The sequence below is a fragment of the Magallana gigas genome, chromosome 7 (assembly GCF_963853765.1).
Source record: "Magallana gigas chromosome 7, xbMagGiga1.1, whole genome shotgun sequence".
Lineage (NCBI taxonomy): Eukaryota > Metazoa > Mollusca > Bivalvia > Ostreida > Ostreidae > Magallana > Magallana gigas.
The window spans coordinates 18,083,110-18,102,269 of record NC_088859.1 but is presented as its reverse complement, the minus strand read 5'-3'; the positions used below and the strand labels follow the sequence as shown (position 1 = coordinate 18,102,269).

The following is a 19,160-nucleotide window of genomic DNA, read 5'->3' as shown; positions in this document are numbered from 1 at the left end:
ATCTTAACTGCACGCACAGTGCACTAAATATTAGGCATTTAGATTGCATTTCATTGATTATATTTTCCTTACTACATATCTTGTTTTAGTTGTGTAAGTCAGTAGCTGCTTTAAAATGATAGTTCCTGTGCCAGGGACCATGTAAAATGGTTCCGTTTCCCCAGCCTGATCAATGATGGAGTAGAGGAGAACATCCTACAAGTCACAAAAACGTTTCTTTTTTTTTTACGTTAATGTATTTTTACGTTAATTGCAAGAAAAAACAAAAATGAAATGAAATGGCTAGTTTCTTTATTCAGAAATTACATTAATTGATTTAATCTAACAATTACTTGCATTTTAAACTTGGAAATACTGAGATCTAAAGAATTTTGTGAAATTTATCTCTAGACTTACCTGAGTATCAAGATCTGTGGCAAACACCTGCACCACTGACTGTCCAAGGCCATACTTTCCATTGATGTTTGCTTGGTACTGAGTGGAGTTGAACACAGGTGGGTTGATATTTCTAAGGACCGTAACATTGACCAGATTCTCTACAGACTGTAGTCCATTAGGAAACTGTTTTCTTGCTCTTACTTGAATCTGTCAAAAAAATTGTATACTAGTATTTTAAAAAAAGCACATTTATTAATTTAAATATAAAACATTCTACATACATCCCAACAACCAATACTCTGGCAATTCCCACTTTAGAAATAGCTGCTATAATTGTAGAAAAAATTGTTAACTCAAAAATCAACTTACCAAATATGTAGTTCTCTTGGATAGGTCACTTCGAAGATCAGTTTTCAAAGATATAACACCTGTGATCTCATCAATTTTAAAGTAATCAGGACTATCACTGAAGCCAACAATGGAATATTGGATATTCGGCTGCAAAATAAGACAAATTTTGTACACATGTAATATAATCCAATTTTTATTAAAAGTAAATTCTAATACACCAAACTTATCTACCTTAAAAATTTAAAATGATTTTCATAAGAGTTTCTTTGATATTTTGATGAATGGTTTGTAAAGTCACAAGCGTTATACCTGGGGTGTGGCTATAACTGTAATAAACCCTCTATCTACGGGGTCGTTCTCATCAATGCTAGCAGTGTATGGTTGGAGTTGTGTGAACCTCAGTGTGTCGTCAATGGTTACGTCCACAATCACAATGGCTTGTTCGCTCAAAGATGGCGTTCCTTCGTCTGTAGCCGTCACTTGTACCTGAAAGATGAATACATTCAAACTTACCTCTGGTAATATCATACAGTGGTATTCACATCAATTTGAGAATAATTTTCTTTATATATAAAGAATGCAATGTATTTTCTTGGTCCAATCACTTTGTCACGAAATCTTGCCCAATCATTAAATTAAATAAATGTAGTTGTATTCAATAGAAATATCTTCAAATTTGTAATAAGTCTATTTGAAATATGACCACTGACAATCATAGTGAAAAAAGAAAATAAACTTTTAATACAATGGGTTAATACATGTACAAACTCTGAATTGGTAAACTCCAGTTCCTTTGATGGACTGTTTGAGAGAAAAGCGCCCCGAGTCTGGACTGATGTAGAAGTAGGTCATAGCAGTTGTATCACCCGTTATACTGTATTTAAACTGGTTGTTTGGGGGCTAAAAGAACATAACATTTTTTTCATTAGACATACTGGTAGCAAAAAATCCAAATCATGCACATTACATACTTTTCAAAGAGAAAGCAATTAAAGACAAACCTGTGGGTCTGAGTCTGTGGCAGACACCATCACAATTTCACTTCCGACAGGGTAATTCTCCAGGATGGTTGCGTTATATGCTGTAGGGTTAAATTGTGGAGGCACCATATTTCTTCTCACAGTGATATCTATGGTTGTAGTAGCAGGTTTTTTTGGAGAACCTCCATCCTCTGCCAACAGCCGAAGCTACAAAGAACAAAAAGTAAGGTAGTTAAAATTCAATTACTCAGATTAATAAATATCAAAACCTATAAAAATAGGCAAACAATTTGGGTTTATATTTGATGTGAGTTAAAAGCTTTTGAACAATTTTATTTACCTGAAAACATATCTCACCTTGTATGTGTTAGCTGTGTCTGCTGCTAAATTTGCTGCATTTCGAACACGAACACTTGATCCCACTAACTCAAACAGGCTCGCTGCTGAATCATCCCCAATCACGCTCACTGTAACATCTCTAAATGGACTCTACAAGCAGTTTATTCAACTAAATATAATAGCCATCCCATGAAATTTCAAAGTGGTCTAAAAAGACTTAGATATTCTATATATTTAGCTTGATCAATTTATATTTTCAACCACTTATCTTTTTTCCCTCTGCATATATGTGATTTGGGTTTAGGTTCATCAACAGTAACTCACCACAGTATCATCATCAGCCGTAGAAACTGTCACTCCAGGCAAAAGAGTGTTGTCTGTAACAAGCCTTGTAATGGTGGAACTGTAGGGAGCATTGATAAAGCGTGGGGGCTGTAGATTCCTGTTGACCTGCACTGTCACTGTGGCCGTGTTTGTTCCAGTAAGTGATGGGGAACCATTGTCAGCTACAGTCACCGTGAGCTAAGACGAGAGCAAACTTTATTGTCAAACTCAGTTTGTCATATGATAAAATACATCAAAAATCAAATTCATATATATCTTTATTAGTTGTCATCATACATCTTATTCCAGTTATACTTGATTAGTTTACTTACAGTATAAGAAGTTGCTGTATCGTCTCGTAGATCCTTATAAAGGGAGACGACTCCTGTACTTGGATTGACTTGGAAGTACTGGAGTGCTAAAGCATTTCCACTCAATGAATATGTAGGTACATTATTTGGTGCCTGCAAAAAAAAACCCAAAATTAATTATCACAGCCAGGACTGATATAAAATTCAAACTTATGCTGTTCTTTATTGCCAATTAGTGAATGTTTAAATGTTTGTTTTGTTTCCTCAATAATTCAATTTGCTTCACATGAACTACAGGTGCTCACCGTTGTGTCAAGGTCGCTAGAGGACACTTGTCGTATGCTGGACCCCAAGGTCTGGGTTTCCAAGATAGTGGCAGAGTATTGAGTTGGATTGAATTGTGGAGCATTCAGATTTCTGGTCACATTGACTAGAAGCAGGCTTGTTGATGAGCGTCTAGGAGTTCCGAAGTCTCTTACACGCACTCTAACCTGTTTACACATGATCTTTTTTAAATATGCAATATCTAAACGCAAAGAATAATGAAGTGCATCACTTTCGTACATGATATTCATCTTGCACTAAATGCACTAAATATCTGTTGATAGATCAGATGCTCGAGATTATTCTGGACATTAAAAATCATAAAGATGGATGACAGATGGGAAAGGCCACACCATAATATAGCCATACAAACAATAGACATATCAAAATCCATGACAAAGCATACAAAGATGGTAATGAAAACCTTTACCTCAATAGGACTCTCTTTAGAATAAGCTATTGCAAAAATGTTTCACGATTAAGACGGAAGCCTTCATAGTAAGATATGGTTAATATCAATTTTAGATTTGTTAGGGGATTGAAGATAGCATTTAATCACTTTATATCTTACCCTATATTGTACAGCTGGATCTGAAGTCAACGGAGAACTTATTGTTATTCTACCAGCTGTTGCATCCACAGCAAACAAACTTGTGGCAGCATCATCTCCTATGATATCATATTCTCGGCGTTGGAAATCAGGCTAATGCAAAGAAAATATCTTAATACTACAAACACTATTACAACATGTAAAAATGGACCAGGTATAATTATTAAGGCTAAAACACGCATTAATTTATTTCATTAAAAATACATTGCATAAAATCCAGGATCTTACCACAGTGTCTGCATCAGTTGAGTTTACAGTGTAAACAGTTGAAAATTGATTAGCATTTGCTGGTATTGTCACACTGAATGGCAAGTTGCCAAACAATGGGTCATGGTCATTTCGTTGAACAGTAATGGTCAGTGGGATTTCCTGACTAAGTCTCTGTGGTGAACCCGAATCTCTTGCTTGAACCCGGAACTATATATAAATGGATGAAAGGTGTTTTATCATATCAATAATTCTTATTAAAAGATTCTTTTGTTTTAAAATGATAGTACAGAACTGGGATCTTTTGAAAAACCAGAAGTGAGCTTAAAAAGAGCACAATCCTATAGCTATATAAATTTGTTTTTGAAAATTACAGTATAAGAAGATGGGGTTTCCTCTGTGGTCAGGTCCTTTCTAATGGTAATAACTCCCGTCCTAGAATCAATTAAAAACCTCTGTGATGGTGTTGACCCTACAAAGTAGTACTCTACCAAATTGTTTGGTGGCTACAAAAGAAAAACAAGAAAATGATGTGGAGGTTTGACATACAGTCGATTTCATTTACATATATCAATGCATTAATTCACATGGCTTTGCCTGAAGTAGAAACCTGAAAACTTGTATGTGTGTGAAGGAGAGAATCCCGAGACCCATTAAACACTTACAGCTGAGTCAGCATCTGTCGCAACTATTTGTCCAACACTAAATCCGATTGGTTCATTTTCCTTGATTGTGAATGTATAACTGTTTGAGACAAAGCGGGGAGTTTCAAAATTTCGTTGAACAGTCAATGTCAGGGTGTTCATAGCTTCCTTCCTGGGACTGCCCCCATCCTGGACACGTACTCTCAACTACAAAAAAGGGGGGCTTTGATTAGTAGAACTGTAAGAAGACTTCTCAACTGAATTGTAACATGGCTTAAAAATCAATCAAGATTTAATACCGTATAAAGGGTAGAAGTTTGAGAGAACAGTGACTGCTGCAGAGTTATGGCCCCTGAGGTTGGGTTGATGGTGAATACACTGGTGGATTCTCCATCCCCTGTAAGACTGTATGTGAGCTGTCCAAACACACCCTATCAAAAGCAAAGCCAAAAGACAGAATTTATAAACAATCGCAAACTAACTGTGATTTCAATGATTTTAATATTTATTGATTACCTTTAAATGGCATGGAATAACATGTTCGTTTTGAATGCATATTAAGGCTCTCATAACAAACTATGGACCAGATAAGGTGTAAAGATCGACACACAATACATTTGTATGAAGACAGGAAATTGCTTGGAATTATACTTACAGGATCTGGATCTCTAGCAGACACTGGGAAGACTTGGGTTCCTATTGAGGTAGTATGATTGATCTGATTGGCATTGGGCAGATTGGTAAAGACTGGAGCGTTGGTGTTTCGAATCACTGTCACTCGTACGCTAGCAGGTATTGTTGCCGAGCGACCACCTCTGTCTACAGCATTCACAGTAAACTGAAAAAAAAAATCACCATTGGAATTATATATATATATATATATATATATATATATATATATATATATATATATATAGTCATTGTATTGATAAAAAAAAATTCTTTTTATCGTTGATGTTTTTCACTTCATAGAAAAGTTAAGTGGTACATTTGTACATCATTCCAATTTTTAATGAAGCTCGGGCTGTGTTAGCATAAAACGATAAAGTGATGTTTTAAAGCTTTAAATTATGCTTTTATTAAACTGAACTAAAATCTTACAGTGTAATCAACAGTTCTAGCATTATCCAGCATGGGAGACTGGCGAAGACTGATGTCTCCAGTGACATCATCCACCATGAAATACTGGGCTCCCAAAGTACTTCCTGCATCTGTGCTCATAAAGTATCGAACTTCATTGTGTGGTGCCTGAAAATCAATCAAAGAGGATATAAAATAGTTTTAGAAATTTAAACTAGCATAAAGTGATACTTTATTTTCATCTGAAGATTTCAAACTGGAAAATTTCATGTTTGTTTTTTTTCAAATAAAATTCCCTGAGCTACAGTTGGTGGTGTACTCACCCTTGTATCTCCATCTGTTGCTTTTACTTGCAGGAATGAAAGACCAAGTTGTCGTGTTTCCAGAATTGTCTCATTATAAGAGAGTCTTTCAAAGACTGGACTATTGATGTTGCGCTCCACTGTTATGGAAGCTACTGTGGTTGCAGTTCTTGGAGGAGATCCACCATCTTGAGCCAAAATTCTCATCTGGAATATAAAAATTAATTTTATTTAGTTATTGACCATACTTTTTGTAGGAATCAGTAGGTAGTTTTGTTTTAGACCAATCTCACCAGATATTGAGTGTCTGAGTCAGCTTTCAGGTCACTGTTTAAAACAATGTGTCCATTACTTTGCAGTCTAAAATAAGTCAAGGCTTTGTCGTCTCCAAATGCAGTTATTCTCACTGTGTTAAATGGCGCCTGAAAAAGGTAAATGTGCAGTATTTGGTTTTATTGAATAATTTGTTGGATTTTCTAAATACGGAATGAGCTTTAAACCATTAACAACAAAAAAATTCAAACAATGAAGTTTTTATGCATTTAATCAGTTTTTAATCAATCAACTATAAAAATGTAAAACATATTGTATGAAGGCAAACTAGTGGTAGAAATACAAGGTCAACATTCGTTTTAGGTTACAGGTTACATGAGTCACTCAAGTTCACTATTAAAATTGGTCGTCGTCATACGACGTACGTCGTGCGTCGTGCGTCGACAGTTAAAAATTAAACTTTTTGAACTTCTCCTTGAAAGCTTAAATAAAAACTAAACCAATGGCTATGATGTTCATGAATGGTCAGGGATTCGGGCCCAAGGGTGAGGCCAATATGGTGAATATATTGAAAATGAATTAAATCAAAAACATATTTTCTACTCCCATGTATATTGCGAAAAATTAAATGCATGATTATGATGTCCATAAAGGTCTCTACCTAAATTAGGAAATTTATTCAGCAGTCAGAGGAGTCTTAGATTAGGATGAAGACTCCAAAATGATACTTTAAATGCAAACATGGGACTCCCTGACATATCCATCTAAAGGCAATATACTGTAAATTCCTCATTAAACGCGAGGAATTAATTTCCGCGCAAAATCGCGAGAAGCAGTCCTCGCGGATTTTAAAATCTCGCTCTTATTTATAATACAGTTTTGTGCTATATGAAATCATAACAATTGATTGGTGCTCAAGATTTTATATTCTCGCAATTTGATGCAAAACAGAGGAATCGTTGAATTAAGTATTCGCGTAAAATAAGGAATGAACAGTATTCAGGTGACCCTCAGGACACGTGGGCCTTTTGTTAAACAATAAAAAATGAAAGTACCCTACTTTAGAAATTCTCTTCGATCTTTATAGAAACAACCTCTGCAAGTCTTGAATGCATGGTATAAAAAAATATCCAGTGAGAAAAATAATACTCACGTCAGTGTCACTGTCACTAAAGTTGACTTGTAGTACCGAAGTTCCAATGAAGGTAGTCTCATTAATGTTGACAGCAAATGGTCCCCCACTGAACAAGGGGTCTCGTAAGTTTCTGTATATATCTATAGTCACCGTGGCATTTGTAGTTGATGTCTTTGAAGGAGATCCCATGTCGTAGGCTTGTACATAGAGCTTTAAAAAAAGCATCAGCTTTGAGACATTATCAACACATAACAGCAGGTCGAAAGTTAAATTATGTTATTCTTAATTTTGAAATCGAACAAATCAAGAGCGTTAAGTGAAAAATTATCTGTTAACCTTTAGTTGACAGTAACATGTCAATTTTAGTGCGTTTTATTTTATTTCTTTATTTTTTTTATGTACAATAAATTACTATCTCGTATACAACACATCTGTGAACATGTTCATTTTCATTTATAATTACAATAATGAAGTTCTTTAAAGAACTTTCATGATTTTGATGGAAAAATAAGTGGAAGAGGGAAAAGTAGAGAGGTAGGGAAGGAGCAAGGGGGATATAGCGAGAATGCATGTATTATGTTAGTTTTTTTAACATACTAGGATACTGCCGAGTTATCGGCTTCAGACAAGATATACATGTATAATTCAAGCAAATATATTGTTATGCCAATGGTCAGGATCTGCCTATGAAAAAAGCCAGTCAATCTATTAATTAAGTAAATTATTATTTTTGTCTTATTGAGTTGCAGTGTTTTTAAATGTAGTTAAACTGTTGCCGAAATAATCGCATATATATACATGTAAGCACAAACACTGCAATTATAATAATCGTCCCGATCCTCTAAAATTGTCGTTTAGCTGTATTCCACCTGTATCTCAAACGACCGTGTAGTGAGCGACCAGCGCGCTAGGTTCCGTTCGTCATCAAACACAAGATTTTTGCCTTGCTTAGATGACCGAGTGGTTAGCGCGGTGGCCGCTCCCTGCTAGGAAAATGGGTCACAGAGGTCGTGAGTTCAAGCCCCGGCCGGAGCGGAGGTGGAGCTCCAATAATATGAATTTATCTGTAATTTATATATATATCTAAAAATTCTATAAAAATATATATAAATCTAAAAATTACCACAGTGTCCCATTTTATATAAAGAAAATTTAAAAAATGAAAATCAACACAGAACTAGAGCAAATCTCGTTGCAAAGCAACGAGGAGGTCTTCAGTCATATCCACGAGTTGAAAATATATTGACTAAACGACTACGTTTAGGCTTTTATGAAAACGTGTTAGAATTGAAAGCTTGTATAAAATGATGTTTTAAAAAAAACCGGAAGCCGTTTTGAAAATGTTTTAGGAAAACTATTCGTCGAACACAATTTGTATAATCGTTTCAGAAATTCTTTAAACAATGAGAAATTTAATGGCGAGTATAATTTTAAAGGGTAGCAAGCATTGTTATAAACATGTACTCATGATTTATGTCAGAAATTGTATTTTTTTTTTAAACGAACCTGCATACAAAATAAGTAACCGTTTGTTTAAGAAAACTTCTGTATTTTAATCTTTCCAAAGTTTTGAAGACTATGTGCAATTTGAAATTGTTGTGTGTTGTCAAAATTTAGTAATTAGTCAAAATTGATGGCATCTCTAACCATTTCTATACAGAAGTTTGTGTCATCTGATATTATATAATTCAGATGTGTCATCTGATATTATATTATTCAGATGGTGCTATTTGATAGAGACACTGCTATGTAAGTTGAAATTGAATTATCTTATTTACAGAAATGAATATTACATCTCTCGACGGTGCATTAATACGCAAAATCCCTATTTATATCAGTGTTTTCTTCTTTATCAGATCAAAAGTACTAGTAATTCTCTCGGAAAAAAGTTTATTTATGTATTTTGAAAAATAACAGGAGAAACTGTTATAAAGTAGGCAGAAGATCGTGATGTTACTATTTTTATTTCCATTTCAATTGAAATAAATGTAACAAAGGGGCATATTCATTCAGATTTTTGGGAATCATGTACATAAAGTAAATTCGACGCACGTTCAATGTTATTGTTGTTTGTTTTGTGCTTCCTCCGTTTTATCGTAAACATATATCAAGAAATCAAAGTTCCGTAAAAATCTGAAATGTGCAGATTAAGAGCGGTGAGGTATTTGTTACATGAATTCATGTTTGTATCATTGGGTTAAGCATTGTTTAGGGTTATTCAATTAAGAGGACCGCAGATTGCCAGTTCCCACGCGATTGATTTTCATCGCCAATATTCGAAGGATGATTTGCGTAATTGTGTACACAAAAGTCAGGGGTCTGGAGGTTGATTGTACAGAATATATGCTTGATAGTCTTTATTTATATTTTAATTATATACATGTATAATAATTTTTAATAATATCTAAATGCATCAACAAAGATCGTGCTAATGCCTGCCGTCGCACGTATACGTAGGAGCATCGCTGGTACATGCAAAATATAAGCTGCGTGAAAATACAGAAATATAAAGATCTTTAAGGATTTTTTCAATAAATCAAAGGAGGAAAATTCATATACAGTGCTGAATCATTGACGTCTGACGGCGACGCACATAAACTAAAGCCCCTTTCACAATTGGCGCACGAGCAGAAGCGACTGAATATTCGTGCTACCGATAAAATTAGATATGAATCGTAAACTGTTGCCGAAATAATCTCATTTGAAAAAAGTATTCGTACGAAATTCGCACGATCTAAGCGAGCGTTGTGCGATGTAAACGCAATAAATCTTGCGATATATTTTGCGTCTATATGTGACTGTTGTACAATGAAAGCGACTGTTGAAAGATAACGCCATAGGATCGGGCGAGAGACCAGGTGATCGGACGATTGAACGTGCGCCAATGCGATTGGACGTGAGATCATGCGTTCCATGGAACGAATGCTCGTGCGAGTCAGAGGGGGTATATATACCGCCCATTTCCGACGCTCTTCAGTAGACATAATTGAAAGCGAGAGAACATACCGCCCAAAAAGAAATAGAGATGCAGCAGCATTTATTACTATACCTCAATATGATTATTCTATTATATTTGATTGGTCTTGAAAGGAATGGAAAAGCCGATATGAGCACATGATGTAGACAAGTATGATTAAATCAAAAATATTAAGTCATTATGATTCTCTATATATCACAAAACCAACTTAACTATCTATAATTCGAAATTATGAAATGAAAAATGAGAGTAACAGAGGAAATCAAACAATCAAACAATTTTTAGAAATTAACGTATTTTGTATAATCATATGTTGTTCGTTTATTGCATTAATGTTCAGGGAATATGAAGATTTATTCCCCCAGAAAAACAAATTTCCCGCGGGCGATGCCCTGGGGAAATATGATTTTTCTTGGAGAAATAAATCTTCATATTTCCCTCACCAATGTGCTATAAATGTATATTGTTAAATTGTAGTCTGAAACAGAGATACTTAATATACAGGGTATATATACTAGTGGCAAAGCATGGCATATTACTGATAAGGCGTGCAATGATAGCAAAACGTTGCAAGATAAACGAGACATGTTGAGCAACAGTCTCATGGTCACACAATACACCCATTAACAACAACGATTCATCTTAAAACAATTCAAAATCGTGCATCACTCTTGCTAGTACACAAAACGTTGTAAAACGTTCTTACTAATGTTCGTGCGTTGCCGTGCGATGATTTGGATCGCATTCGGTTGCGTCTGAATAGTGTGCATGTCCACTATTTTGAGGAGACTTGATGCGAGCACAAAAACGCATGTAACGAATGCGAGAGCTCATGCAACGTACGCGGAGCTCGTGCAACGTATGCGAGAGCTCGTGCAACGTATGAGAGAGCTCGTGCGAATCTGAAAAATTCCGGTCGCAAAGTGTTGTTAAGTGCTCGTGCGCCAATTGTGAAAGACTAAGCGTGCGAAACTTCTGTACAAAATTACCACAACTCGGTCAAGGCGTGATAACTCTCCACGACCAAGTGCAAGAAATGAGTTAGGTAAATACATTACAAAGAGCTTACGTTCTAAAATGTTGCAGTCATTGTATGCCTATAGTCATATGCTCAATCGTTTTGTTTTTATTTCTTGTGCTAAATTAATAAAAGAAAACCATACAATTGTCAACTTTATTTAATTTACCGCTCCCTAATTTGCTTTTATTTTTCATAAGAACATGGCATATCCGAAAAGGAGTTGTGATAAAAGTGCGGGACACTAAACACGTATTTCGATAAATTTGAGGTACCAATGTAAACAAGAAAAGTATTGATGGCGACTTTAAAACACTATTATGCACAGGGAGTTACTGTCTATTGCATGTAGCAAAATGAAAGCGGGTATACATGTTTTCATGTGAAGTTTTTAACTCTCATATTATGCAATATCCAAACAATACTAAATTACAATTGGATTGATAAGATAATGAAGAACAACTTTTCCAGAGACAGAATTATCGAAATATTTACTGTTTTTTAGTTAAAAAGCAAATATTTTCCAGGCACATAGATCCCTTATTGAATGGGCCAGTCCCTTTTTGTATGGTCGCAAATGAAATCCCTTAAAATTATACACAACTTTTGTTCTAGTTGTATTTAGGAAATATTTCAAACTAAAAAGTTACGAAGCTAAAGCATGAGTAAAATTTAGCAAATCTTAAAGCATAGATTTCGATCAAATGTTTTACGGTGCGACCGTTGGGGCGAGCGCAGCGTGTGATCAAACAATGAATTATGATAAATCAATAAAAATAAAATTAGTAACGTAAATAAATTTGATGGCAAAATAAAATAAAAAATACCTATTTTGTCAGTAAATTTACATTATTCATAATTAATTAGAGTTGTTATTTATTTATTTATTTGTAAGTAGAACAATAGTTAAATCTCAGATACAATGTTGTTGAATAATAAAGAGTTTAATATAAATGTTCATTGCACTCGATCTATCTCTGTAACGTACGTCAGTTCATCCCCCTTTTTTTTTTGCAGTAGACATTTTTTCTTAAACTTACATAGAAAAATGACTTATCATCGAGCCCCCCCCCCCCCCCCCCATGTTAAATTTTTTTTTTTTTTCAATTTACATATAGAAAATGGACTTATCATGGAGTTCCCCCCTCCACTTAAAAAAAATCTTTTATTAAATTTACGCTTAAAAAAAGATTTGCTTATCATATTACACAAAAAAATTGGATTGCCCCCCCCCCCCCCATCTTGAGATTGGGAGCATGTAATAAATGGAAGTGGAAAAAAGAAACCATTGAACTGCTAAAGAGCTGAAGGATTAGAATTTTTTTGATTTTGAGAATTATCCTTTTTTCTTTTTGCTTGTGACATTTTTTGGATGAGGCTGCCATCCACCCACCCACCCCTTTTAAAAACACGATGCTACGTGTACGTTCCAGGAAATTAACGTTACCGTAATTATAACGAATAAAATAAATGTTAGCATTCATCCAAATGAGTGCAAGTTACAACTGTTTCCTACATGTTTATCTGAAGAAATGTCATCTTTCCTTAGCTTTGCATGATTTTGAGAGGATTTTCAGCAGATTTACAATAACTTCAGTTAGAGATGTCTGACTCTTTAAAACACCCATGAGAAATAAAAGTACGCGAAGTATACTGTTTTATTTACTTAAAAAGCATGATGTTCTTAAAATTACACATCTTATATGCTTTTCAAAAGTTTTACTTTTATTCGCGCGAAAACGTGAGGGTGGGAACCATTGTACTATGAATTGTGGGTCAAAATTTACTGACGCCGAAAAAATCTATCGGATCAATGTGTAAACCTTTGTGACGTCACTCGGTTATTTTTGATTGAGTGTACTGAGGTGAACTTTAGAGGTAACGTTTTTATTGTCTTGCTGGTTCTCGTGAGATTGTGAAGTGATAAAAATTGCCATGATTACAGGGAACTACTGGGACGATTAAAACAATGCATTACTGGTCCGATTAAATGTGCAACTATAGTCCAAATTTTCTATTCACACACGCCTTGCCGGTAGAGCTCGCTTCGCGTCGGCACTGCTTTAATAATTCGAGTGGTATAATTGGAAAAACCGAAAATACAAAAATCAGAGGACAATGTTCAAAGTGTCAATATTAAAGATTTTAAACTTTGAATTATTTGCTACGGACCATTTCGGAGCCTTTGTCTGAACACGAATGTGCCTAAAATTTTAGAAAAAGGGAAATAACCCAAAACTGGAAGTTGGTATTTCAAATCTTTTTCGTGCTATAGAAATTATAAGCAGTGTCAGAACAGTTTCAGAATTGTTTCTTAAAGGGGAAGGAAAGTCAAAAACATAATTTATTTATTTTAATAAAGTGGTGTAAATTATCACATGTGGTCATGCTGTTTTGAAAATAAAATACGTAATTAAGCTTTAATGAACGTTTGAAGTTGGAGAAATCGTATTTACTGGAGGCTAACATGATGTAGAACTCTTTTGTATTAAAAACCAAAAAAAAAAAATAATTATTTTGACGTCACACCATCTATTCCGGTTTGGTTTACATATACAAATGAATGTACACAGTGCTCTGAATATAATTAATGCTGGTTTATGACTTTCTGTTACTCAAATAATCGACTAAACAAATTTGACAATGTTTGCGTTCACACGTCAATCTGAAGAATAAATACATGTATCATTGTATGCATAAATATAATTATGCATTTTCATAAGTAAATGACAGCTGTTAATCTGCTATCATTCAAAGTTGAAAACGTCCTCGATTAAATTTTTTATTCGAAGTCAAGTTCTTCGCTAAGTGAATAAATGTTATAATTTTAATCGGGATGTTTAAAATTTATTCTTTAAAGTCGGAATTACCATGTCGAAATAACGACGGCAGACATTTTCTATGATACTTGGCATCTGTTGACAATTTCCACATTTACGCGGAGCTGAGATTTCTCCGACACTAACCTCCGCTTTTAGATTTCAACGAACATACTCCATTTGACGTTAGTTTGTAGTTTGCAAAGGTAAAAGAACGGTCTCAAATCAATATTGTTTCAAATTTTCCAGAACTTGTCATTTAGAGCGAATATCGTGATTTACTAATACTGATGTCATTTTGATAAGACAAACCGGAATAGATGGTGTGACGTCATAGATTAAAGTTCAATGGCAGCCCCCATGGCGGCGGGAAATTTAAATTAAGCGATCGATTTTCTTGATTTATTCATTGTTCCGGGGTTTTTAATGAAAATAAATACGATTTACAATTAAAGCAGATGATAATTAATTGATTTATTGTACAACACATTTTTAGTTTCCTTCCCCTTTAATTATCTTTTACATAAACAACACGAGTGCGTTTTCACTATTGTAAATAAATTGAATTTGTAGTCTAAATATATTTATCTATTCAGTTTGTAACCACGTTTAGTGTACTTGTATAGAGAAGGAAATATAAAGGTTGTATTTCTCAGTAAGAGGCTGAAATTTCAACAACAAAAAACTTTCCCTATTTTACATTATTTTGAAGAATAATTTTATCTGGTTCAAGAATATTGTAAATATGTTTATATATTTTCTGTAATTACAATTTTTTTTTAATGTAATAAGGAAAAAATGCCGTTTGAATTTTAGATTTTGAGAAAGTTGCTTTGATAATATCTGTCCAGAATCTAAAATCTCTTAAACAGACACAACTGTGAATTTGCCTATCTTTATTAGACAGTAACATGTAAACTTAAGGTCAAGATCTAGTAAATGATTCCAGAGTGTCTTTTTGGTGCTAGAACTATTATGACGTCATAATTGATTTTGATGAATCTTTTCCCGTATTTTACGGCTTCAAAGGAATTATGTAGAAAATAAAACAATATTTTGACATTCTATATTTAATCACGTGAAAAGTAATCCTGGTACCTATATTCAGTTTGACATCGTTTTAAAAAGGAGGTCAAGAGCTTGTTTAATGCCGTTTTTCGAGAAACTGTAGGCATTCTAGATATATTTCATAAGTCAAAAATGGACAAAAGTCCGAGATTTGTTACTTTTATCCTTCATATTTCATAGAAAATGGTTGTATAATACATGATTTTTCATTGAGTTTACCAAAACTTTAAGCCCCGGTACACCCTATCAAATAAAGATATTGTTATAAAGCATCATTGAAAGAATTTATATCTTGAATTTCATAAACCTGTAGGCACCTTTCATTTACTAGATCTTGACCTTTAGTGCGTGTTTATCCTTTAATTTTTTCCCTCTAAATTAACAAATATGTCAAATAGAATACTTTTTTTTTATAAAAACATTTTTAAAATAATACTGCATGATAAGGTGTTACCAGGAGAGTCTATTGAGCTACATGACAATAGATTCGGAAAGTTTCAACTAACACTGTACCTGATATACACTAGAGGTATCTAAAGTTAAATCTCTTTTTACAAAAATATTTCCCGTCGGACTGTCTACTGCAAAATAATTTGATGCTAACTGTGGAGCAAACATCCGGAATCTGATGTCGTTGTCAGGAAATTGGGCGTCTCTGTCTGAAGCTGTAACAGTTGCTACTGTAACGCCAAATTTCGTGTTTTCTGGAATTCTTTCGTTGATATTTACAGACAATATCTCTGGCGCAAAATTGTTTCCTATAAAAGATAATGCCAAATTTGAAATGCATTAATTCAAATAATGTTAATTCTTTATAATTAGTGGATTAAATGCATGTAAATGAACTGAAATTTTTTTATGGTTTGCGGGGTTTTGATGTTCTTGTTATCGTATTTTCATCAAACTTAAGTAAGGATTTTTTGCGTAGGTCTATGTGATACAAACAGATTGATGCAAGTAAATTATTTCAGTATTCAGGATTTAAAAAAAAAAAAAATCTGTTAAAAAAAATTGAAGTCTATCGAGGAAAGTTTTAGGTTTGAAAGTCTTTCTTTTTTTCTATAATTACATTGTTTTTCTCTTTTTATACTTTTATTTGTTTTGCTTCGTTGTTTTTTTTAAGCCTTTATGTACCCTATGCGATTTTGATGACAAATATTTTACTAAAATACCTGTAATGTACTGCAGATTCATTGTCCATATCATAGTTTGCAAAAGTAAGATCGAATATGTCCACATCCTGCTAAAATAATATAAGATTGTGTAATTTAGACGTAAACACAGCTTTTAGGAGTTAATATAATGAAATGCAAAAATTTGGTGAAGATTTTTTCTAGACATATACGACCCAATTTTGAAAAAGAAATTCTTATCATCAAATTTTTGTACAGTTTATATCATCCACTCATGTCTACAAAAATATCTTTGAAATCGTTTTGAAACATATAAATGGTTAAACATTCGTTATTTCAATTAAACACCCATTCGTTTAGAAATCTAAAGGACATAGGTAATTTACGCTCCCTCAAGTAACATTTTATAGCAAAGTTTTGTATCTCATTCTATATTTTTCATACAAAACTCTAAAAAATAAAAGAGAGGATATCTGCAAATTGTCAATTATGCAAAATTAAAAAATTAAAGTAAAGAAGTTTTCCATATATATATATATTTTTGTAATATCCTTATAGGGCCCATTAGTGGTCCAGATATTGTGGGTTCAACTCTTATATATATATATATATATATATATATATATATATATAATATAATATAATATAATATAATTAGCACAAACATTGCAATAACTCTCAAATTGACATATACCTGCCCATTGTGAATGATATAGATATATATAATGCACAGGGAAATTCACTTTTATTGGAGCTTCACCTCCGCCCCGACCGAGGCTTGAACTCACGACCTCTGCAACCCATTCTCCTAGCAGTGAGCGGCCACCGCGCTAACCATTCGGCATCTAGGTAAGACAAAAATCTTGTTTTTGATGACGAACGGAACCTAGCGCGCTGGCCGCGCACTACACAGTCGTTTGGGATACAGGTGGAATTTTTTGTATCAATAACTTTGCACCCCATCTGGTTCCTTCTATTTTTCTACGATTACCATTTATCAAAATAATTTATCGCTACAACAGGAAGTCTATGTAGTCTTATGGTAAGTTGTACCAATGTACATTTGATATTTTTGAACTTCTTCCATATACTGTAAAACATCATATGTGTGCACCATTCCTTTGTATTTGTTAGGGCACCACGGTTTAAACAACTTAGAGTTACCTAATGTTACATATACACATTCGTTTTAGGTGCTAAATAAAAACCTTTATTGATTTTTATCCATACTGTATAGGTTTACCAAATATCATGAGCCAAAAATGCATTTAAAACCCGTTCATAATACAAAGCTGCTTCATGATATTAATATCAATAAGCTTTGTAAATTAAATATGAGGTATCAGTTTTAAATCTGTTATTTAATGCACTATTTCAAACACATGTCAAGCAAAACTTTAAATCAATATTACATGTGATATATGAGTTCACAAAATATAGCAAATTCAAATATTTTATTCTTCATGTGTTAATACTCCGTTTCATTGTTTGTTATATTAAAAAGTTGTGGACAATGACAGAAACTTGAAGGCCTTTTATTCCTTTGAATGAATTTATAAGAGGAACGAGTTTAAAAATTTTCAACTAGGCCAAGTTGATTTTTGTATTGGTTGAGAACAAAAATTCACATGAATTTAAAGAATTTGCTTAAAATAAAGTGTTTACAACTTTTACATTACGGCCATATTTTTAAATTTGACTGTCATTGAATTAAAAAAGTACTAGAAGAATGAAAACTTGAAATCTTACGTATATAAATGTTGCACCTTTAGTTGTCGGACGAAAAATACATGTTTACAACTTTCATATCATATAAATTATATACCAATTACTTTTCAAAATCCTCTGTCTTTGAAGGAAGAAAGAAAATAAATCTTACTTTGATGAACTATTTGGAATTCACTCTATGTATGTATCACATTAAAAACGTCAAACTTTGAACGGGAAATACATAAAACACCTATTTTACTTCCTCTATGCCATGTCTCAAAGTAAGCCTTTAAAATCAGGGAACCGTAATATCTGGTAAGACCAAAAAAGTAGGCATTTAAAAGGGACAAATTATATGCTTGATTTCTCGGTGATATTATGAATTACGACCCAAGCACAGATCAGATTTAATTGTCACCTAAACATCAACTTCACACCGAAACAAACAATTTCCAATAGTTAACTTAATTACAATAATATTGGTTAATTTTGATAAAAAAAACAAAACCTTCGGTTACAAATTCAAAGATGAATAAACGAATGAAAGTGAACCCGATTACTATGAGTGTCATGGGATCATACGTAAGCACCTCTGACCTCCAAACTGCAAGACGGTCTCTGTCGACGTAGTCCAAGATAGACAACTGCTTTTTAGGGAAACTCCTCTCTAGATATTGACGTTCTGCATCAACCACCGAAGGTGTTCCAGTCTGTTGATTGTTATGACAATAGTTCTATTGTCAATAGTTCTATTGAAACTTATCCTAGAATGCCAGAAGATCGAGCTGTACAGAATAGTTGTCATAAGCTCCAACAGGTGAAGAAACGTCTGAATTATTTGAGTATGGTTGTAGTAGCTTTGCCATTCCCTCCCCAAATAGTTTGCATTTGTTGCCGGGAAGTCAGTATGATAAGCCCATCTGACAGTACAAAGCTTGCCCATACATATTCCAACTATTCTGTTGGGACTTGAATTTTTTTCTTAAGTTGACTAGAAAAGACCCAGTCATATTGAAACAGCATAAATATGTTTTGAACATATACAATATGCATGGTGTCGTTTTTATTTGGATTAAACATGTCATCTCTTAACCTTCAATTAATCTGCCCACGAAAAAAATTCTTTTTAGTCTTGGGATATATAATGATTTGGAATGATTGAATTTCGAAGTCTTAA

The 19,160-nt window shown here is 33.6% G+C and overlaps 1 protein-coding gene across 1 annotated transcript; it reads right to left on the bottom strand.

Annotated features, from left to right (window-relative positions):
• Positions 1 to 57: 57 nt before the first annotated feature.
• LOC136269813 (protocadherin Fat 4-like) lies at positions 58 to 18,255 on the bottom strand. The gene is made up of 23 exons (XM_066065096.1): positions 18,153 to 18,255; positions 16,313 to 16,383; positions 15,654 to 15,898; positions 7,277 to 7,468; positions 6,144 to 6,272; positions 5,872 to 6,057; positions 5,570 to 5,716; positions 5,124 to 5,306; positions 4,768 to 4,899; positions 4,490 to 4,675; positions 4,199 to 4,330; positions 3,846 to 4,034; positions 3,579 to 3,710; positions 2,989 to 3,174; positions 2,705 to 2,836; positions 2,373 to 2,570; positions 2,067 to 2,198; positions 1,731 to 1,916; positions 1,498 to 1,629; positions 1,039 to 1,215; positions 748 to 876; positions 397 to 585; positions 58 to 195 (listed from the first exon to the last, which is right to left on the bottom strand). The coding sequence occupies exons 2-23, from the start codon at positions 16,377 to 16,379 to the stop codon at positions 58 to 60; spliced, it is 3,519 nt and encodes a 1,172-aa protein (XP_065921168.1). The 5' UTR covers positions 16,380 to 16,383; positions 18,153 to 18,255.
• Between the last annotated feature and the right edge of the window lie 905 nt (positions 18,256 to 19,160).